The sequence below is a fragment of the Epinephelus lanceolatus genome, chromosome 21 (genome assembly GCF_041903045.1).
Source record: "Epinephelus lanceolatus isolate andai-2023 chromosome 21, ASM4190304v1, whole genome shotgun sequence".
Lineage (NCBI taxonomy): Eukaryota > Metazoa > Chordata > Actinopteri > Perciformes > Serranidae > Epinephelus > Epinephelus lanceolatus.
Window position 1 is genome coordinate 18962444 of NC_135754.1, and position 23726 is coordinate 18986169.

The window sequence follows — 23726 nt, forward strand, 5'->3', positions numbered from 1 at the left end:
AACCCACATTACCCAGTACTACACCAAGCTGTGTCCACCATCCTGTTTCCCCTACAGTTTAACTGTTCCCCTGCAAAACATCCTCTCCCACTGAATTTATACAAGAAACAAGCACATCTAGGCCTGCTTTGAGAGCGAAAATGTTAAGCAGTGATGAGAGTGCACTCCTGTAACATCGTCAGACTCCACATGGACGGTTGAAAAGAAAAGGATCAAAAGTCTTTTAATTTCACACATTGAAGTGACATAACTTCATTTTATCAGACTTCACTCAGACTCCCCAACACAAACGGCACCTTGATGATCTTTCCAGTCATACATTTCACTTTAGTGAAAGTGGGTTTAGTATCAAAATTAAAAGTACTCAATACAGAAAAATGTCCCCTTTAACAGTACAAAAAAAAAACCCCGAAAAATAATTGAAGTAATTGGAAGGAAAAGCAGCAAATCATCACACTGGAGAAGGCGGAACCAAACAGCTGAAACAATAATTCTTAAAACACTCGCGTAAAGTACAAGAAATTTTTAGTACAGTGCTAAAAAATGTATTTATATAGCACCAAATCATAACAAAGGTTACCTCAGGACACTTTTCACTGTGAACAGATTTAGATTTTACTACTTGTTACTCTGATTTGGGCTTTCAGTGCCCTCTGAGTGTGGGACTCACACACACACACACACGCACACACACACACACAAATCCCAGGCTTTTAAATGAATGAACCATAGTAGGAGACGGATGATACGTAACGAAATGTCTCGTTCCCTTCAATGACATAACGCCCTGTGCTACTTTAATTACCTCTCAGGCAGCGTGCCATGTAAGCCCAGTAAGCTAAATCCCTCCTGCCCTTGTTTGTCCGCACATCTCCTCATGCTGTGGTTAAAATCTGTTTGGGAAGGTTTCCCGCTCACTGATTAAACTCAGTCCTGAGGTCAGTAAAACAATATATCTTTTCAATGAAAAATGTTGTCTGAGTTGGGTTTAATCCGTCTCCTGAAGCCAGATATCACATGCTCAGGTCACAGCAGTTCAACTGTTGTGCAATGTTTTGTCACATTGTACTGATTTATTTAGGTAACAGGTTTTAATTTGACAGTTTCTTACCTTTGCACATATTTTTATGTTTCACTTCCTTCTATTGAATACAGCACACACAGACCCAGACTGATCAAACTCAGACAAAATTGTGTGTTTAAAATGATTTAAACACACCTGCAGCTCACTCTCCTGATCCTCTCCTCTCTTCTGTGCATCTCCCTCTCTTTTCTATGTCAAACTCTCCCAGCTTTCCCTAAACACTAAAGCACAATTTGTTGCCCATGCAGTCGTTCCAAATTTTTCACATCACTCCCTCTTTCTTTCCTCATCTTAGTTGCGACTGGATGAGACCCAGGAAGCGGAGTACAAAGTGCTGCGGATGCAGCTGCAGCAGGAGCTGGAGCTGCTCAATGCCTACCAGAGCAAGATCAAGATCCACACCGACACGCAGCACGACAGGGAGGTCAAGGACCTGGAGCAGAGGGTGTCCATCCGTCGCGCCCTGCTGGAGCAGAGGGTTAGAGTCCTTTTGGCGATCACTTCTATGAAAGCAAAGCTCCTTAAAATGTAGAAAAAGCCTCGGGTGAGTTTTAGGAATCCAGTTGGGCTTGCAGAGAAGATTGTTAAGTGAAAGGTAACAGTGGACTGCTGATGTTAGCTGTAGCATTGTTAGCTTCTGTACAAATCACATATGACTTTTTTTGTCCTAAGTTGAGCCTTATACACTTAACTTTTGAGGGATACCTCAAACACAAAATGACCATTTCTAAATCAAGTACTCACCCTGTGTCACCTTGAATTTGTGAAGAAAACTTTGTTTTTCTCACATGCCTCCACAGTAAACGGAGAATCCAAAAAAGGTGAATATTCTCCATGAATGAATGCTTCCACAGTAAACAAAGAATCCAAAAACTGATAGAATTCTTGATGAATTAAAGTCATATGGGTCCACATTGAACAACAGCAAAACAATATAAAAACATCTGTTAACAGACTTTTGATATAGTTTTGCTGTTGTTAACCGTGGCACCCAATGACTTTAATTGAAGAGGAATGTTCATCTTTTTTGGATTCTCCGTTCACTGTGGTTGCATGCAAGAGAAACAAAGTTTGCTTCACGAGTTCATGGTAACACATGGTGAGTAACTGATTTATAAATGGTCAATTTAGAGGTGAAGTGTTCTTTTAATAATGGTTTTCACCACACTGTCCTCGCAGTAGTTGTCCTGGAGTTTTCAATCATATCAATAGACGGTGTAAAAAAAAAGTGGACGTAGCCTGTGGATCTGAAAAGAGAAGCCACTGGTAAAGTGCTTTGTGTGTTCTTTCTAATGGCCAGCAGGGGACGACTTCACTGGTTTCAAAAAGAAGTCAGATTGTACAGAAGTCTACAAGAAAATAACCCAACTTGTCACTTTATTTATTACCTCAGTACACATTTTCCTAATGCGTTTGTGGTCACAATAACTTGTCAAGTCTTTTTCAATACAGCATGATGTACATTTGGTAAACTTAGGCCTCATCTAGGGTACGGCCCAAAGTGTGGCTCCACCCTCTCTCCACAATCACTTCTGGCTCCAAAAAACAAGGTGGTGACAGCCAAAATGCCAAATTCAGTGCTTTAAGACGGGAGTCAACAAACCAGTGGGTGATGTCATGGTGGCTACGTCCACTTCTTTTACATAGTCTGTTGTCACATCATACCAGAGGTGGGACCAAGTTGTTGTTTTGCAAGTCACAAGTAAGTCTCAAGTCTTTGCTCTCAAGTACCAAGTCAAGATAGGCATGTCCCCAATAACGTCCCAAGTCCTAAACTTGGTTATCCAAAGTCCTTAACTTCAAATCCTAAACAAGTCTTAATGCGCTCTTTAACAAAGGTAATGTAATTTTTTAACAATTTGTTAAAACAAGCATGGCTGAACTTAATCATAAAAAATGTAGTGCTGACATTGAACTTTAATAGCATATAGCAATATTAACCAGTACCACAACAGAATGTATTTTGTATGTCTCTGCCCTGTCTTGCTCTATTGAACTAATCTCGTATTGGAAAAATGTCTTTAATCTTCTCTTACCAAATTGGCTTGGATATTGTTTTCAAGTCAAAAGGCTCCAGTCCAAGTGAAGTCACGAGTCCAAGTTAAATTCCAAGTCGAATTGCAAGTCTTTCTTGATTTTGTCAAGTCTTAAGTGATCAAATTTGTGACTCGAGTCCAAGTCATATGACTCAAATCCACACAATCACACGATCTTCGCTAGTGGAAGGATTATGCTTTACGGACTTGCCGTCCACCTTATCTTAAAAGTTGAGATCGAAAGTTTATTCTTGCTTTTGGAAAAAGCAGCTGTCAAAAAACAATCCCACCACAGTATATGTCCTGTAGCTTTCATCATCACCTGCCTCAGAAAAAAAATCTCTATCTACTGAGAAAAGATTGTGTGAATTGATTAAGAGCTCCAAAATGGCTTCCCATTTGTGGTGAGACTGTTTTTGTCAAGAATAAACTTTCAGTATTAAGTTGAATTCATAATGACAACTTAGTTTTTCTGCGTGCTTCCAAGGTGAACGAAGAATCCAAAAACAGAGAACATTTTTGATGAATTAAAGCCATAGGAGTCCAACGTTTCTCGACAGGAAAACTATATCAAAACATCCTTTTACAAACACTCACACAACTCGTGCAGTATAATCCAAGTCTCATTTATCCAGTGGTAGTCTATGTTCAGGACTTCCCAAACAAACTGCCATTTCTGATGGGGAACTGAACTAACAATGAAACATATCTAGGCCCTCTTCAAGGCCAGACTCCACTGACAAAACCAGTAATTTTAGAACACAGGAGCTTCTTGTCTACCACTGCCTTGATCGATAGTTCGTTTGTTATTGTGTGACTTTGGTGAATCTGAACTAAAACTTTAAAACACCAAAGTCACACAATAACACAGACTAATTAACTGATCGAGGCAGTGGTAGACCAGCAGCTCCTGTGTTCAGTGAGGTATAATTACTGTTGGTCTGGTTTTGGAGTAAAGCTCCCTGTCACAATGGGCTGTCTGTTTGAGAAGTACTGAGCATACAACTGAATAAATGAGACTTGGATTATACTGCACAAGTCTTTTGAGAGTTTGTAAGCAGTTGTTTTGATATAGTTTTGCCATTGTTAAATGCAGTCCCCTATGGCTTCAATTCATCAAGAATTTTTTCCCGTTTTTGGATTCTTCATTCACCAAAGGTATGCTAGCAAAAGAAAGCATTCTTCACTGACTCAACATAACACTGGGTGGGTAACTGATATACAAATGGTCATTTGGCGGGGGGGGGTTTTAAATATTTAAAAAAAAAAAAAAAAAAAATTTCTCATGTGTATTCTGCTCTTTTCCTAGATCGAAGAAGAGATGCTGTCCCTGCAGAACGAGCGCTCCGAACGAATCCGCACCCTCCTGGAGCGGCAGGCCAGCGAGATCGAGTCCTTCGACTCTGAGAGCTTGCGTCTTGGCTTCAGCAACATGGCGCTGACTGGCATCCCCAGTGAGGCCTACCCCATGCAGGGCTACGCCAATGTCCAGCCCCCCAGCTCCCGCTCTGCCGGCCACTGGAGCCACGGCATGCATCCGCAGAACGTGCCTCCGCAGCAGCACTCTCGCCGCAGCCACAACAGCAGCAGCAGCAGCGGCATTGGCAGCAGCGGAGCAGGGGACCGCAGAAGCGAGTCCTCCGCTTCCTCCCTGAGCATGGCCCTGGGCCTGAGCCGAGATGGGAGGGAGGTGCACCACTCATCCCGCTCCTCTGCCTCCTCTTCCTCCTCCTCCTCTTCCTCTTCCTCCCACCACCAACGCCACCACCTGCCCCAGCACTACCACCACCAGAGCACACCGCAGCTCTACCGCGAGCGAGAGCGGGATCGAGATCGAGAGAGGGAGCGGGAGAAGGAGAGGGAGCGGGAGTGGGCTGGAGTGCGAGGCTCCGGCGGCGACCTGGCCCACCCACACCCCCTGCCCTTCTCCCATCACCTGCCCTCACGCTCCTCCTCTCAGTCCCTGGCCATGTTACCTCCCCCACCGCCCGCCCCTCCCTCCATTTCCGGCCCGTCCTCTTCTTCCTCTTCCTCCTCCTCCTCTCAGGGAGGGATCTATGGTGGCGGCGGGCTGGGTGTGCGTGGTGCCCCCAGCTTGATGGCCCTGAGGAACAGCCCCCAGCCTCTGAGGAGGACGGCGTCCGGCGGGGGGCCTGGAGGAGCTGGTGGCAGCGACGGCGTCCTGAGCCGAAGCACCTCAGTCACTTCCCACATCTCTAACGGCTCCCACCTCTCCTACTCTTAGACGGCAGGGTGGCAGCGTGAAGGGTGGGAGCGATTTAGGAAGGTAGCTATCACAGGTTGCATCTCAATACTCTCAGCTTGCCACCTTGCCTTGAGTCCTTTCTTGGACTGCTCTCAGAGGATTTAGGGATATCACCCTTTCCTTTTTAACGCACAGTAAGGCAAAGAGATCAGAGGCAAAGAGAGGACAAACTGACACTATTGAGCTGCACCCTGCTCCTTTAGACTCAGGGTGGGTAGAGAAGTTTTCTCCCATTCTCACAGGTACAAAAGAGGGCGGGAGGAATGTAACCACCTGTAATACCACTGGATTAAGGTGATCTTAGATTTAAAAAAAGAGGAGGTTTGTGTTTAATGTTTTTATCTTTGTTACTGCCTGTATAAAAGTGAGACAGGAAGTGTGAAAGGAGGGATATTTTGCCCTTTTTTTTCTCCCAGAGCTGCAGAGAGCGGGGACGGCAGCCATGTCTTCTTCTATGATGTTCTATGCTGGAATGGAGAAAGAGAGAGGACAGGGAGGAAGCAAAAAAAAAGGTGTTTTTTGCATTGTGTATGTACTTGTATGTAGTCTGTAGTGTCCAGATATATCTAGCAAGCACTTGTAACTGCGGCTCTAGAAAGGAAAAAAGGGGAGAATCACAAAAGATGGGTGGAAAACACTTTTTATTGATTTGTTGATGTTTTGTTAATTTTTTTTTGTATTAAGTGTTAAAAAAAAGACAAAAAAACACACACAAAAAAATACAAGTTGCTTGGAACGTCACCAATGCCTTTAAGGGGTTCTTAAAGGGATGTTGTGCCATCAAAATTTTTATTTGATGACTGCAAGATGATCTAAAAACAGAATGTTTGTAAAGGCAAGACACTTAAAAAAATGCAGGTGGGATGAGGAGAAACATTTGTGTGGACGTGTACAAATCCAAAAGAAAAAAGAAAAAAAAAAAAGCTTTCTAGCATCCATGACATATTGAGTATCTAAACAACATCAGTGTCTACGGGAGTCAATCCAATGCATGAGATAGATGTACAAAAAAACACAAAGGAAAAAAAAGAACATTTGTAAACATGATCAAACCACATTTGAAACGTACCGTACCTGTCCGAGTTTCACTGGCATCGAAGATCACGTGTCCCACATTTTTTTGATCTTTACTGTACATATTTATGGGAATATTAAAAACAAAAACAAGTCATTGGTTTTATAGAGTAACAAAGATAACAATAGTAATTTTGATATATTCAAATGAGTATTGAATTCAAGATTTAGAGCGACAACTCCAACTGCATTTTCTATAGGTGTCAATATTACCATAACTAATCCTGATGTAATTGTTGTTGTAATCATGTTCACATTTTTCTCGCGAAGAAGAAAAGGGCCCACTTTTGACTGTAACAAAAAAAAAATAGATAAAAAAAACTGTTGTCAGGTATGGTGTGTGTTCAAGGTGTTAATGATTATTAATAAGAGATTATTGATAATCGTTAATGATTCATGTATGTGTGTCGAGCGGTAAAGTCTAGTTATATTGCCACTTTTTTTTTAAAAGACAAAACAATTTTAAAAAGACACTCCTGCAGCAGCAACACCCCCACGATGAACTCTGACCTCCTCTGGACTCATAGGAAAACAAAAAAAAAAAAAAGAAAAAAAAAAGATTTTACAATTGGGCACTGGAATGTAAATGCTGGTTTTTTATTTATTTGTTTTTAGAGTAGGAATAAGTTGCTCTCAAAAGGAAGCATGGACAAAAAGAGATGTGAAGAGAGACGTGCACAATCCTAGTTGATAAGCTTACTGCTGAGAGGCGCAGCATGCAACCGGTGTGTGTGGAGGAAGAGGAGAAGAAGAAGAAGTGAGAGGACGTGCGTCGACTGAGCTGCTGTGAACGTGCACCGTCTTGTGCCGGCACAGCAGCAGTGACCGCAGCAGCCCGTCCTCACAAATTAAAGACACCAATCAGTGTTTCCTGGTGCACATGATGCTTCTGAACGAAGATCAGATTTTTTTGTTGTTTTTTTTAAAATTTATTTTAATTGAGAAAAAAGAAGAAAAGATAATCACCCTGCTGTTTGTATGACTCAGAAACACCAGCTCAAGACAATTCCCTGTATAACCTACTACTTCATGCTCGGTTGGAATCTCAGTGCATGCATAAACTCCTTATATAAACTAAGACTGGTGGGTTTCTGGGACAGCCTTTGTGTTGGGGGGAACTCGGTGTGGTAGTGTTTTTAGACTGGTTGTTGTCAGTGTCAGAGGTTGTCGGCGAGAGCAGGGAGTCTAAGTTCCTGCGTCGTGCCTGGATGAAAGATGAAGACGAAGAAGCATCACAGGCTCATCTGTGTTTTGCAGAGTTTTCGGGGGGGGGGGGGGGGGGGGGGGGCTGAAATCCTTATTAAATATTCCAAATCAGGCTCTTCAAGGCTTGAGGAGGAGAGGGAAGAAGGGTCTTAACACATGTATTGGAAAAGAAATGGGGTGCTTTAAAAAGTAATTTAAAAAAAGATAATAAATTGATATTAACACATTAACTCGTCTTGATTTGATGTATTTTACTCAGATTATTACTGAAGTGTTTGTTACAGGGCAGCAACTCATCAGTTAATTGATTAGTTGATCATCAGAAAATAAATCAGCAACTATCTGATAACTGATTAATCCTTTAAAGGTCCAGTGTATAGGATTTAGTGACATCTAGTGGAGAGTTTGCAGAGCTGAAACTTTTGCTATGTGCCAAGTGTGTAGGAGAACTGCAGTGGCTGAATGCTCAACACATTGTCACTCTGACCTTGTCATATATCAACGTTTGGTCATGGACCTTCCATGTCCAGGTACGACTTGAATGGTACCCTGGGTGCGTTGGTTGTTGACATTCGGGGACGCCATGTTAAATTCTGCCTGTTAACATGCATTGTTTTCTTTCAAGATACACTTCTGTTTTCACAAGAAATTCACAGTTTACATACAGTCTCTTTCAAAATACATGCACTACGTCAGTACAACAACGCAAATTGATGTTTTTTTCCGTGGTTGGGTTAAAGAAAAAATATAAGGTTTTGGCTTTATAATCTGATGTGAACATCGCTCTTCCAGGTGAAAGTTGGTGTTTGTTGGACCCATCCACCACCCCTCCCGCATGTCCTGTTCAGTATTTCGCCACCTTAACTTTTGTTATTGTCCCGTCACGTTTCCCCCTGACGCCCCCAAGCACCATTAAACTATAACAGCAACTGGCCGCGTATCATGCTGATGTTATAGGACGTTTTTTTTCATCAGGGTCTGACGCCACAAGTCACTACCCAGGTGCCGGATTTCGACGACTTCAGAGTGAGACCAGGTTGTAATGGTCTTATATAGAGACAGTATTTTGGTTTGTCCAAACAACATGGCAAACTCCATGGGAGAGGACCCGCCAAACCCCAAGGTCCAAGGTCCAGCGCCCAGCTATGAAGCCAAATTGACATAGTGGCCAAATGTGGAATTACAACTTCTGAGTTCATCATGTGATGGCATAGGGCCCAAAAAGACCTTTTCCCATAGACTTACACTGTGACAGAGACGTCCGTAAATCATCAATCTGCTCCTAAATCCTACACAGTGGACCTTTAAGTTATTTTTAAGAAATAAAAATGCAAATCTCTGCTCCAGTTTCTCACATGTAAATATTAGCTGGATTTAGTTGATTTTAAACTTGAAGATCTTCTGTTTTTTATGTTTGAATATGTCAACATGTGCTTTGGTACAACTTTTTAAATATTTTACTAAAATTTATGGACTTAATGATTGATAAATGAAAATAACTGACAGATTTATTGGTTAAAAGAATCATTCATTTCTATATTCATGTGACTCCTGATTAAAATCATGTTGAGCAATGTTGAAATGCTATAGTTATAAAACACAAACAAAATTAATATGTAATACAGTGAAGAACCAGAAAACATGATCATTTAATAAATATTTTGACCTTCCGCAAAGGTACAATTTTTTTCCTTGAACCTCCCTGAGTGACTGGCGAAAATGCATGACCCTCCCTCCACCATAAATTAGTTATTAGATATTTACCCATTGATGTTTTAAAGGTAAATGTTAAAAGTTGAAGACAAAATCCTGGAGATAAAAAAGCCTAAATTTTTCACTGTTTTCATGCACACTGGTTAGTTCATGCAAACGCTTTATTTTTGGCCAAATTTTAAATAACATCTAATGGGGCGCCCAGTAGCTCAGTGGTTAGTTGGGGCGTCCCATGTTAAGAGGCATTGTTCCTACCGCAGCATCTGTGTGTGTTAGACTCCAGCCCGTGGCCCTTTGCTGCATACATGCCCTCTTTCTCCCCCCTTCATGCTTAACCTGTCTTGTCAAATAAGACAAAAGCCAAAAAAATAAAATACATTTTTAAAAGTGAGACATTGAATAAAGTGATGTTAATGAAACTGCACTATTTAAAGCTTCTTCTTTTTTTCTGATGCAAGCATTTATCAAACATGACGTGTCCAAGGACTGCCCAAAAATCTGAACAATAATAAAAAATAAAAATATAAAAAAAAAAATAATAATAAAAATATAATGTATAATGATAAAACTTTTTTTTTTTTTAAATTGAACGCTAATTTTTCCAGTTTCTGGCTAATGATAAATGGTGTAATTTTAAAGAAAACATACCTTCACAAACCTGCATGATTTCTTTAAAAATCTGTGGTAAAATAAATACAAAATACAATCACTTTAATTTGTATTCCCCTCCCCTAAGCCGAAAACAAAAAAACCAACAAACATAAGTTTAATTTATAGTTGATAGTTGCACAATTAAAACACAAAAAGGGTAAGGAAAAAGAATAATGCAATACAGTGCAGGGATAATTTTAGTTAGTTTAGTTATTAAAAACTCAAAAGTACATAAAGATAAAGAACAATACATAAAATAATACAAGTGATAACAAACTACTAATAACAAAATATGTTTGATTGCAACAACAACAACAATTCCTAATAACAAATCCCTCCCAAGTGCTTAAAAAAATTATTTGGCATGCCTCCCCATTTTGCACCCCCAGTCAACCCCCTCATAAGTAATGAACAGTCCCTAATAATTTTGTTTATTAGTCCATTACTCAACTGTAATTTCTCGGTAATTGGAGGTATATATATATATATATATATACATATACATATACATATATATATATATATATATATTAAGGGTACCTGTATTATATTTGAATATGTATTTTTATGCACATTAATTCTGAAGTGTTTGTCATCCATTGTGTGTTTATGCCGAGCAGCTCTCCGTCCTGTGTACTATATCTGACTCTGACATCATTATTATAGGCCGACAGGCAGGCTCTGTGCGCACTGCCCTTTAAGATGCGTCTGTAATCTGGCCGTTAATGGAAAGTCATTCCTGCTGTTTTCTGCGGTGCAGGCAGGAGATCTGCTCCAGCTGGCCTCGGGAAGGAGACAGGAAAAAAAACAACCGACCGACACGACCGTGGCGCATTTTGTGTCGGCCCACAAACCCAGGAAGGAAGGGAAGAGGACGGGCCCCGCCGAGGGAGACGGAAATGAGAGGGGGGTGTCCAAAGAGGAAACCCTATCCCTTTAAGAGCAAGTGGGACATAGCGGTGCGAGAAAAGGAGAGGAGGGGGAGAAGAAAGAGGAATTAAAAAAGAAAAGGAAGAAAGAGACAGGGAGGGAGGAGGGAGAGCGGGCGATAAAAAAAGAAAGATGACATCCTCGCAGCTGAACGGCCGAGGTGGAGCGATAGGCTGCGGCCCGGCGAGAGCGCCGCTCGCCGGGGTCAGGGCTTGAATCCAACAACGAGGCTTCGACAAACACCCGATTGGCCTATTGGGGGAAATCGGAAAAATAGATTCATAAATTAAAAAACAAAGCATGAGTTGCTGTGCTGCCAGATACGTGTGTTATAACTCATATTTTTCATGTTCTCTTGCGTACAAATGCATTTATTTCCCGTAGAGTGGTTTGTGTTTATTGCGAAAGTGTGATAGTGTAAAATGCGCTTTTTGGTGGGCTTTGAGAGCACTTTGGTTGTGTGATGTGGCGTTTTAGTGAAGGTTGGTGTTTGGTGAATGAAAGTTAGACACCAAAGTGAGAAGAGAAGCAGGCCATTATAGGAGCTGGCCTGCTCCACTCCTGCCTGTGTGCTGCAGCCTGCGTTAGTCAACAGCTGCGTGCATTTTAATTGACAGCATTAGGCTACCTCAATGAGAAAAACATATTTTTGCGGACGACTTTATTCACGTTTCGCAAGAAAATCCAGGAGCCCGGCGTCTCTGCTGCAGGACAGGCGACTGTTTGCGCCTCGATCACCGGTGGGCCGATCAAAACCATGCAAAGGCTGCCCTCCTCGATCTCAATCAGGAGCTGACGTTATAATCTCCATCGCTGTGGCGCAAAATGGATGCTGCTTGGAGCAATTTTCTCTTCCAGGTAGGCTTGCTGAGCATTTCTGGCCTCTCTTTCTGCTCTCATTGTCACTGCGCGCATTTTCTCACATTGTGTACCCCCAGCAGCCCCACAGCCCTCACATCTCCTATTTCAACCTAGCACTTCAAGATAATGCTGGGACTTGTGTTTACATTTGGTGATGGCCTTCTGCTTGCTTCTCCAGAATACTCCCACCCAAAACCAAGTGGAGGGGAGCCTCCAATCAGAGCTCATGCCCGTGCATACGAGTTCTCCCCAAACCCCACCCACAGAGCACATAGCACAGCCTCCTTCGACTGTGGACACTGCTGCTCTCAGTGAGGAACCCCTGCCTGGTGAGGGACACTGCACTGCATCCTACACCTGTGGAGCTGACAAGAGTAAATACACAACACTCTACTCTCATGGGGAGGATTCAGGCAGGTGATATAATCCCAGGGACTTTCATTTTGGTCATTTGCAGGTGAAAAGATGGAATATTTTGGTATATATTTCAAGAACCCCAAAAATTCAAATTGCGTAAATTCCACGAGATTTATCTGGCTCTAAAAAGTCAGAGTGATCTGGTCGCTCAAATTGGATTTTTCAGATTTTAGACACCTAAAATTCAACATCTGAACATCCGGGTTATCAGGACACGTTGTTCAACATCAGTGTTTCTCAGTATTTATTTGATTAAAGGTCCAGTGTGTAGGATTTATGGGGATATATTGGCAGAAATAATCACCTCAGAATAAGACGTTTATATCTATCTCCTCGCAAATTTGCAAATCCTAGGATGGTGAAGGAATAGCCTGCCTCAAGGCCAAAACACACTCCCGGCAAAGGCCTCACATTAAAAAATACATCCCTTTTATTTTCAATGTACAACCCAAAACCAGTGGGGGCTACATGCACATCGGCTCTCCAGGATGCACGGCCCTGTAGCACGCCGCTGTCCTATTTCCAGCTTTGCCACCCCCAGAATTAAATGCACTCTACTTTTACATACAAGCTCCCGTAGCAGCTCTTTTTCTCTGCTCCTATGGCAGCTCGACTCCTCACCATTGATGCAAACAGAACTCTGTGTGTGACAAAGAATGGATGAGGAGAGACTTGTTGAGGTCGAGAAATATCCCGAGCTAAATGACCCACAATCCCGTCGTTGTAAAGGCAATGGCTAAAAAGATATTGCCGGGCCAGTCATGGCTCTCGAGATCGGCTCTTTAGGTGAGAAATCAAGTTTAATTAGGGGCTCTCCACACATGATTTTATGCTAATGCAAAGATGGAGGAAGTACAGATCTTTTAGTAAAAGTAGTTAACTTTGCTCGGTCGTCTGTTGACGGGCTGCAGCGCAACACATCCAGTGTGTGCCAGGGGCGGCATATGATGTGCTGTGCCCCGGTAGTGGCAATGTGTTTTCCTAACCAATCCAACCAATGAAGGCAACGAGTACTAGCCAATCACAGGAAGAGAAGGGTAGGTCATTTCTTCGCTATCCTAGGATTCTCAAATTTACATCCTCGTCTATGGATATCGCCATGTTTCGCTCAGTTTTGACTGTTTTCTAAATGTTTTCTTACTTTTAGTGTAGTCGACTTGTCTATGGTTAAACTTTCATTTAAACATCATGAAAACTACATCAAGCCTTGATGCTTTTTAGAGCTACAACCTGTGATTTGAGTTGAAACAATTAGTCGATCAATTTCTCAACAGAAGCGGGTAAAAATTGACCTTGAGGGCATAAAATTTCCAATTTCTATTAAAAGATAAATGTAACATTGCTATAACATTACAGGGATGACTTTTTTTCTTGGTCAGTAGCAGAAAACAGCAGAATGACGATCAGACCAAGCAAAGGAGCGCAGCGTGTACTGGTGTATCAATACTGCGGAAATTGAGTATTGAAAGTTAAAAGAAACTATTTAAAGTTTCTTAACAGCTTCAGTGTCTCAGATTTGAACATTTAATAGTTTGTGTTGGCCTCTGTGACAGTAAACTGGATTTTATTTTTGATTTGGGACTGTTGGCCAGACAAAATAAGCAACATAAAGATGTCAACTTGAGTTTTTTCACTATTTTCTCAAATTTAACTGACTAGACGATAAGTTTTGATTATTGTTGCCATTAAACCGTTACAGTTTCATCTTCAAATTGGTTATTTTATCCAACCAACAGTCTAAAACCCAAAGATATTTAATTAACCCTGATGGAAAACAAGACAGCAACAACAATTATTTCACTCCTAGTTTCATGCTTACATATGTGTTCACCTGCAGATTACCAAAACAGGCTTGACTGGGACGATGCTTTACAGCAGCTCATTTTGCTTATTGCTGTCTTCATTGACACATATTGAATATGTCATCTCTGTTTGACTTGTCATTTACTCTCTAAACCTGTTAGATGTTATTGTTACCAAATTTGCTTGAAAGATTACTTTAAATGACTATTTCAAAAATTCAAAATAAATTTACTGGAAATTAACACCTCTCTGTCTCTCCTCCCGCCTCCTTGTGGTCCAGTGAAGCCAGTGTCTCGGCCGCCCCGCGTGCCCCACATCTGTGCCATCTGCAACAAGCAGTTCAAGAACAACTACAACCTGCGGCGGCACCAGTCGGTCCACACTGGGGTACGCATGAAGGACAGGGCCAGAGAGCAGGCGGAGGGGGCAAAGGAGGGAGCAGCCGGCCAGGTTGCGGTGGCGGTGGCGGCCCCGTCGGCGATGGCGGTGGGGGCCGGAGGGAGGGCGGAGAGGCCCACTGTTCCCCTCTCCCTGCTACACCTCTCCGCACCTCCCACTCTCGCCCCTCCCGGCGTGCTGGCGGGGGCCCAGCAGCCTCCCCTGGGTAGTCAGGATGGTGAAGGGGTTGCCATGGCTAACGTAATGGCTAGTGTTAACCCCCATGCTCCGCCTCCTGCTGCTGTCGTCATGGCCACAGGGGCGACAGTACAGGTGGGTCAGGGCCTTGTGGAGATGGCTGTCGTCAACCCCAAACCTTCAAGCATGTTGTTTCTCTAGCTGCCTGGCCACAGGGACGGTTTGCCACCTTTTTTTTTTTTTTTGGATCTTACAAGCAGTTACTGTGTGTCTCCTGCTGCATCTGACTGAAACTCTCCTGTGTGTTAAAGTCTACAAAATGTCCATGTACAATTATCAGCTCAGGGACCAGTAAATTTCATCCCAGGGTTTGGCACTGGTCCCCAGTTTGAGAAACAACGTGCTAGAAGCCCCCCCACGCTCCCCTGCATGTTCTCTGTAACACAAACAGTGTGAAAGCAGATAAAGACTTTAAATCCAGTGGGAGGGAGTTAATCTAACACGCGAACCAACTGTCAGACATGTTTTGCAACTTTGGTACAAATCAGGCGGAAATATCAGTGTGCATTTGCATGCAACAAAGACATAAAAACATGACAATATGTAACACTGAATGTATTATGTATGTGTAATTCTTCTTTCCATCTAAACTCTGTAGTTTGTGTATTTGCTTGTTTGTGTTGTCTCAGCGGCCTGCAAATCCCAACCCGAACCCGGTGAGGAAGAACCACGCCTGCGAGACCTGTGGCAAGGCGTTCCGCGACGTCTACCACCTCAACCGCCACCGCCTGTCTCACTCAGACGAAAAGCCGTTTTCCTGTCCAATCTGCCAGCAGCGCTTTAAGAGGAAGGACCGCATGAGCCACCACGTGCGCTCCCACCAGGGTGGTGTGGAAAAACCCTATGTCTGCCCCCACTGTGGCAAGGCTTTCTCCAGGTGACGATGCGGAACAGTTTAAGTCTAAAAACATATAGGGCCCTATCTTAAATCGGGTACTAAGTGTCCCACTGCTAGTTTCAGACCGGCGGTGTTTTAAGTAGCAAATGTACTTTTTCCTGGACGGCACAGTGGACAGTGGTTAGCATTGTCGCTTCACAGCAAGAGGGTTTGCATGTTCTCCCTGTGTCAGCGTGGGTTTTCTCTGCGTACTCCAGCTTCCTCCCACAGTCCAAAGACATGCAGATTAATTGGTGACTCTAAATTCCCCATGTGAATGGTTGCCTGTCTCTACATGTCAGCCCTGTGATAGTCTGGTGACCTGTCCAGGGTGTACCCCGCCTCTCGCTCAGTGTCAGCGGGGACAGGCTCCACCCCACAGCTACCCCTAACAGAATAAGCGATTACAGAAAATGAATAAATGTACCTCTTCCCCTCTGTGTACCCAGGGGCGTGTAGGTCTTAAAATGAGGTGTGTTCACTGGCATTGTTGGCGCATTGCTATTTTTAGGTAGCAGAAAGAGATTGTGGCACTGACAAACTAAAACGTGGTCTTCCTGCTACTTAAAGGACGCATTATTCAGATAGTAAGATGCTAGTTCACAACAAACTCTGCTTGTTACACACCCATGGATTCACGGATGTGTTGTGGATGGGTGAATATTACCTCATCAATGAGAAAAATTTGATTCTCTAAAATGTGAACACAGCAGAGAGCAGAGCAGAGCTGCTGTCCAAATCCACATTAAGAGATGCTAGGCGCATTTACACACGAGGAGCAGCACAACTTCAGTCTAGTTCTGTTTCTTCTGTTAACTTTATAACTATAGTTTTAAGTTTTGCTGCTTATATGTCTCACAATATTTGCTGCAGTGACATCACCGCTCTTACTGCATTACTCTCAGCAGAAAATGGCTCGCTTCTCCAATTTGCTGAATCAGCCTTATAATAGCAGAGCCCCAGGTGCACCTGGCTTTTAAAGGGAATGGAAGATGACACTTGAATTGGTTGAAATCATATCAGGCCTAGAACACACCTATGATTAATTAAGGGACTAAATACAACACCTTTGCCCCTTTGCGCCTTACTTGGTGCCCAGATTATGGGCCGTTTAAGTAGCAAAATTGGAGCTGGACACGCTTTAGACCATGCGCTATAGATCATTTAAAAAGGGCCCACTCTGTCAGGATCAAGTTCGTCAAGGAGAAAGACATCCTTTAGCTTAGCTTAGCATAAAGACTGGAAACAGCTAGCCTGGCTCTGTCTGGACAAAACAAAATCTGCCCACCAGCACCTCTAAATCTCACTAATGATAACGTTATATCTCACTCATTTAATCTTTTCAAAAATTAGATGTAGAAATGACGATTTGCTATTATGTGCCTGACTGTTTCTAGACTGGGACCAGTAACTAAGCTAAGAGAGCTGGCTGCTACCTGTAGCTACATATTCAGCACACAGACATGAGAGTGGTATTTATCTTCCTGTCTAAGTCTTGACAAGAAAGCAAATACGTGTTTTTTTTCCACTTTAAAGGGAGGCCTATAACTGATAGTGTCCTAACACATTGACTCTCTTTCTCTCTCAAGGCCGGACCATCTAAACAGTCACGTCAGACAGGTGCACTCCTCAGAGCGACCCTTTAAATGCCCGGTGAGTCATGTTTACTCTGTAACATCCTCTTCTATCAGCTGCACACAGCATCGTTTTTTTTCAGTCCATTCATGTTAACAATGACCGTGTTTACATGCACTGTGTTCCCGATGACTCAAGGTTGAGGTTTTGTACATTGCTGCACTTTAATCTGCGTCTTCGGCTGATATCTGTTGACATGAGTGAATGAACATTGAGAGCATTACCATGGAAACTGATCTGGATAGAGTACATGTCTTTCCGAAACAGAGTGCAGCATGTATCTCACTGTGATTGTTGTATTATGTTTACATGCAGCAGCTTAAAGTCTGATACTCACCTGAGCATGACAAACATACTCAGTGTGCATACTATACATTATATGTGTGTTTGTTACAGTATGTGAGGTTATTTTCCATAAAGAGTTGTAGAGCATCTTAAATTGGTTCTTAAAACTTGGCTGATTTACGTGTGCATTACGTGTGCACAGGCTTTTGCTTTTATATGTTTCTCTACAATCACCCTGTCCTCCGTCTTTTTTCAGACCTGTGAGTCCAGCTTTGCCACGAAGGATCGTTTGCGTGCACACATGATTCGCCACGAGGAGAAAGTCCCCTGCCACATCTGTGGCAAGCTCCTGTCTGCCGCTTACATCACAGATCACATGAGGGTGCACAACCAGTCACAGCACCACGCCTGCCATCTCTGCAACCGCAGTAAGTACACACGCTTTAATTTATTAGTTTACATTAAAGTAGCTAACATCAATATTTTTACATTAATTGTTAATGTTACTACACGTAATACACCCCACAGAGACTTCTCCTCAGCTCTGCAGTTATCCTCAGCTCTGTGGAGCTTTAAAGCATCTTTCACCTGCGTGTTTTGGTTTTCCAGTCTGCGTCTAATGCCTGTCATACACAACAAGACTTTTAAAGGACTAAAGTCTGACGCCCTCTCATATCTAAAGACATCCCATCCTGCTTCTGGTGGAACATTTTACACCAAACTCCCTTTAAGAAATATGACATATTAAGAATTATTTACGTGTCCACAAAAACGCATGACTCGAAACACAAAATAAAATGTACCATACGTCGACAGTATTCTTGTCAATTCTGGATTAATATAATCTAAAAAAAATAAACTGTATGTTTTTATCTTTACATTTTTGATTTGTTGCCTAAACTCACGACCAGCCTCCGTTGGTTAGCTGCTCTATTTTAGTGGTAGGAGACCGTGATAATGAGAGGCGACAAGTTTCAAAAATTAAGATTCCTCCCTAAAATAAGTTTTGGTTGGCGCTTCAGATACACACCACATTAAACACCAGTTCATGTTCACTTCACAACTTCACCAGTTTCACCTCCTTTTCCACAATACAAAAGAACCTGTTCATGTTCTTTACTGTCTACCCTGTTTGCTGCTTCCTGTTTGGTGGTGGAGTGAATCCAGCAATCGGTTGTAGACAGTCCTCTTGCCCTTGAACTTCAGTATTTGCATGAGCCAAGATTAAAACTTAGATAATATTAAACATGTTTGATTTTATTTGAACATCAGAGAAGATGAGACTGAGTTTTATGATCACTTTACACCCAACAATTGAGGTCACAAGAGCCTGCACCAACTGAGGTCAAACTCTCCTGATTATAATATGATATTAAATCTGCGACAATAAAATAATTTGAAATGTTGTTTGGCATAATGTCGGCATTAACCGTTTCAGTTATTTCCAGCCACAGCAGGCAGCTGTTCTCAGTGAAAAAGCTCTGATAAATCCACTGTACATGACCTCCCCAGCACAAACTAACGCACAGACCCAAGTAGGGACTAGCTGATGGACATAGTGGAGCTTTTAGCAGAACAGATATTTCCCTCAGGAGGGTGAATATTGTTGTTCTATACCTGCTGGATATGTCAGTAAACAGCTATTTGCTAATGAATCTAACAGTACAGTATACAGTAGCTCCACGGTATAACATTAATTCCATTATCCATTAGTCAACAACAAGAACATTTGGTCAAAAATAAAATAGCTTACAATAGCCCCCCCGCTCCTTCTCCCTCCCTCATTCCCTCCCTCCCTCCCTCACCCAGCTCACCTCACTCCTTCTCCCTCTCTAACTTTAAATAAATACCTGGTTCTGTATCTGCCGTCACACAACAGTGTGAGAAGTTTAACGATGTCCGCGACATCTGCGCAGTCTGTCCGTGTGTCTCTCTCACGTGCGTTACGTCTGACTCGCTCTCAGTAGAAGCTGCAGTGACTGTTGTTGCTGCTGGGGTCTGTAGCACTCAAACATCAACAACAACAGCTGCTTGGAAGTCAGCAGTGAAACAGTTCAGCCACACACACGTACTAAACAGTCAGCTGACACGGTGACAACTTCCGATTCCGATCGAGTCTGAAACCACGTGATCGGCCCCGATTTCCGATCACGTGATCGGATCGGGACATGCCTATTATTATTTACCTTTAGAGGTCAGTTTTAGTCATTTGTGGCCATGTACTCTGCATAAGCAAGATCAGATGTCAGCAGGTGCTGGGTATCTGTACTCGATACCTAATAAACGATACCCAGATCTAGAAAAAAAAATTCTTCTTCTTATAGTTTTGCTTGCAGCCATCACCACAAGGGTTCTTTGATTGGCCCACTACCACAACAGCTACAGCCCATACAGTTTGTGGTGTGGTGAAGTGGAGCACAGTGTATTTGTCAGAGTTGGAAGTTGAGCATGCCGGGATGCAACCAAACTCTACGAAAATTATACAACTTTGTAACAAAATAGCTCCTTGATTCGGACCAAGCAAGACAACTCTAGGTCTGAAAGCACCTCGAGGGTACTGGTATTGGTACTGGTGTCATAATTTTTTAACTGCTCAGCCGTAGACGTCGCTTTATGACTTGTTACTTCATGTTGACAACTGTGTGGATTTGAATTTGCTTGGATCTTCTGTTGGCTCAGTGCTGAATGAACAAGCTATAACATCTATATTTCTCACTGAAACAACTAAGAGTCATTTCCACTCTCCTCCCTCAGGTTTCACCACACTGACATACCTTCGTGTCCATGCCCAGAAGCACCATGGCCAGGAGTGGAAGGACAGTCCGGGCGGATTCGGTGGCACAGCCTCAGGCGGCATACTCGTCTGCCACTTGTGCGGCGTCCACTGCAAGACACCCACTCAGCTCCAGGGTCACATGGGCACCCATAGCAACAACCAGGGTGCCCCGAGCCCCATCACCTCTAATGTGGCTGCCAGCAGCTCTGTCTCCCTTAGCAACATGGTGACAGCGCCTACTGTGTATGTCACTGGCAACACGGTGGTGGACCTGCTCGTCACAGACTGCTCTAGCATCGCAGCACCACAGTCCCACAGTTAGCAGTAGAGAGCGCGGCAATAATAACCTCAGTCCCTTAACAGAGGGCAAGGTTAGAGAAGGTCAAAGTTACGCGTAGATGCTGATCCGGTTTCAGTTTTGTAATGTCCCCACTTATAGGTAAGGTTAGGATTAAAAGGTGGGGAGAGATTAACTCCAGTCAGCATTCAAGGGCAGTATCACGTCAGAGCTGCAGAGCTGGAGCATCGGAGAAAAGGAAGCTGTATTAATAGAGCAATGAAGTCATGGAGAGAGGGACCTTTGTGGCTGCAGCGGCTTCATTGACACTAACGACAAACATGGATGTGCTGCCCAAATATTCCCGAGTGCTCTCGTGCATTGAGGACTCCAGTGAAACTGTGGTATTGTGAGCATCTACTGTATTACTGTCCCCTCTCTGCCCTCTCTCTCTGTCCCTCCCCTCAACCCTGGCATTGGCTGCTCTCTGCAAGTGCACCAAGTACTGTATATCTCTCACCAGCTCTGATCTTACCTCCATTTTGCAGCTCACTTACTAAGAATCCAAATGGCTTGCGTTAAGAAGTAGTAGGCAGAAAATAGCTCATAGAAAACGTAACGAAGAAACACTTTAGAGGGGAAGTTGTGTGTTTTGGGTGTGCGCGTAAGTCAGGGCTCTGCTAGCATGTTAGCTTGTTTGTTGACAAAACTAAAATCAACATTTGATTTTTGCAAAGCTGTAATGCCAGTTTATTAAAGGGTAGCTTTGGTATTTTTTTTTTCTTACCTGGACCCTTTTTCCCCACGTTTTAGTGTCTAACTAACTAATAGGAACAACAATTCTTGAAACTGGTCCAGTATTAAGCAAGAGCGCTGCAGCTGGCAACAGCAACAGGCTGCAGTGTAATGTTAAGGGCAATTGTGCACCGTCAATCTACATCAACTAAAAGTGTTTGTTTTTGCCACTGACAGGCTCAGATTAATATTATAAGTGTCTGACACCATTATGGAAAGTACCCCGACAGAGATAGGCCTTTTTGTTTAACCAGAAACAGCCCTGAAATCGCTATCACCAAACCCACCAGACTCAATTTAAATAAACAGTAATTTTATTATTGTAAAACACTCTTCATTCTAAGGTGACAGAAACAAAATTAACTCATAAAAGCCATCTTGGTTCATCTTTCCACTGTTCCAACAATCAACAGCTCTGGTTTGGTTGAAATCAAACCTTAATTCACCCAGTTAGATGTGAATATATGCTGGATCTATACAGGCTAAAATTACTGTTTATTTAAATGGAGTCTGGTGAGTTTGCCGATAGCGATTTTGGGGCTATTTCTGGTCAAACAAAAATGATCTTGTTCCTAAACAAAAACCTCTATCTCTGCAGGGATCCTTTCCACAATGTACAAATACATGGGACACAGATTGGGCGCAACACATCTGCAGCATGCCCACAGTAGAGGGCGTCCATTATAATCAACTGAAGCTGCTACACTGACCACAGAAGCAGCGCTTGCCCAACGTTATTTTAACGTAGCTCTTCTTTTTTTTCTGTACACATGGCTCTGCAGCCCTCTAAAGGCGAGTACCTTGTGTTTAAAATGATAAAATTGAATATGTCTGGGACATCTGTGGCTTAGTGGATAGAACAGGCACCCCGTGTACAAGGCTGTTGCCGCAGCGGCCCGGGTTCGACTCCAGCCTGTGGTCCTTTGCTGCATGTCATTCCCTCTCTCTCTCTCCCCCCTTCACGCCTAACTGCCCTGTTAATTAAAGGCAAAAACACCCCAAAAAATATCTTTAGAAAAAAAAAAAAAAATTAATACGTCATTGTAGAGGTAGAGGTAATGCGAAGCAGCAGAGCAACTACGTTGTTACGTTTCACATTAAATCAATTAAATCAGTGCATTCTGTAGTTAAAATATTAATTAATTTAGCACCAGTTAATGTAGCCAACGCTTCCAGACCCTCCATAATCAGCTGCATCATCACTCATTGCATATCAGTGTGCACACAGAGAAGCTAACAGCAACCCACATGCTACAAAGACCGTCTGTGTAGCAGGTAAAAAATCCAGCTCAATCTTCCTGGTGTGTCGCCATTATAATAATAATCTGAGCCTGTCAGTGGCAAAAACAAGCACTTGTAGTTGTCAATTGATGGCGCACAAATGCCCCAATCGGTTACGTTGCAGCCCATGTCATGGCTTGCTTAATACTGGACCAATTTCAAAAATGCTATTTCCTGTTTGTCACTTGGCCACAAAAACATGGGACAACAGGGTCCAGCTTGAAAAATACCAAAGTTGCCCTTTAAGTCTCCAGAGGGCTGTTTATTGATCAGGACAGAAGGCCATACGTGTTGTGGTTGGTATGGAATCGTGGGATGTACTTGTTTATTTGTTTCCTAAAGGTACAGAGATAAGAAAAAAGTTGTGTTCAGGAGTGTCAAGCACCTTAAATAGTTATTGTTTGATTCAGCGAGGATCAAAATGGGTTTGAGATTTCTTGGATTTTCTTGCTCTGAGTCTTCCTCTCTGAGTCTGGCCATCAAAAAAAAAAAAAAAAAAAAGAGAAAGAAACTGCTAATCAACACTTCAGCTTCTGACATGGCAATTCTTGCACCAGAAAACTACCTTTTTGCATGAAAGTAAGCTAGCTCAGTCATGCTTATCGTTAGGGAGCTGTCATGACAAAAGAAACCTTTTTAGCAGTTCCACCGAATTAGTTGGCTGTAAACAATAATACTTATAAAAGTGTTGATTTTACTCAGAACATTTTAACATCGTCGGCCATTCATTTGATTGTAACTGTCATTGCCATAGTCCTTTTTTGTTTTCTGTATGTACCAGTCCAATGAGTGAAACTTATGCATTAGATTTAGTCATTTAACTCTGTATAGCACATAATGCTCCGAACGCAAGTCATTATCGTTCTACATTAATCACGTGAGGAATGGTCACTTGTCTGTTGGATATCTTTGGTTGCTTTGAGTTTTCTTGTGAGTGGCGTGGTGTCGAGAAAGGGCTTATAAAGTCATAAGTACAATGGGAGATTGACAACACCACTTGGTATGCTGTAAACAAATCCTGGTTTTGTACTGGAGTGCTTTTTCAGTTTTGTGTTAATATGTTACCTTGGAATTTGTAGAGTTGTTTCTTTCTTCCTTTTTCTTTTTCTTTGGAAATGTGTTC

The 23726-nt window shown here is 42.6% G+C and overlaps 2 protein-coding genes across 8 annotated transcripts in view; both read left to right on the forward strand.

Moving 5' to 3' along the window:
- The window catches only part of taok2b (TAO kinase 2b), a 42729-nt gene extending 33393 nt beyond the window's left edge, over window positions 1-9336 (forward strand). For both annotated transcript variants that reach the window (XM_033611882.2, XM_033611885.2), the window contains exons 19-20: window positions 1380-1562; window positions 4430-9336. In XM_033611882.2, the coding sequence (XP_033467773.1) occupies window positions 1380-1562; window positions 4430-5365 (1119 nt within the window). In that variant the 3' untranslated portion in view covers window positions 5366-9336. The remainder of the gene's footprint in view (window positions 1-1379; window positions 1563-4429) is intronic.
- A 1624-nt stretch (window positions 9337-10960) lies between these two features.
- mazb (MYC-associated zinc finger protein b (purine-binding transcription factor)) lies at window positions 10961-22353 on the forward strand. 6 transcript variants are annotated; one of them, XM_033611591.2, is made up of 7 exons: window positions 10961-11818; window positions 12000-12195; window positions 14322-14752; window positions 15307-15554; window positions 17144-17207; window positions 17731-17902; window positions 20229-22353. In XM_033611591.2, the coding sequence occupies exons 1-7, from the start codon at window positions 11786-11788 to the stop codon at window positions 20570-20572; spliced, it is 1488 nt and encodes a 495-aa protein (XP_033467482.1). In that variant the 5' UTR covers window positions 10961-11785; the 3' UTR covers window positions 20573-22353. The 6 variants fall into 6 exon arrangements, with proteins under 6 accessions (XP_033467482.1, XP_078019331.1, XP_033467481.1 ...); XM_078163205.1 differs by having other exon boundaries at window positions 14322-14428; window positions 20229-21003; XM_033611590.2 differs by having other exon boundaries at window positions 11636-11818; window positions 12000-12234.
- The last annotated feature ends 1373 nt before the right edge of the window (window positions 22354-23726 follow it).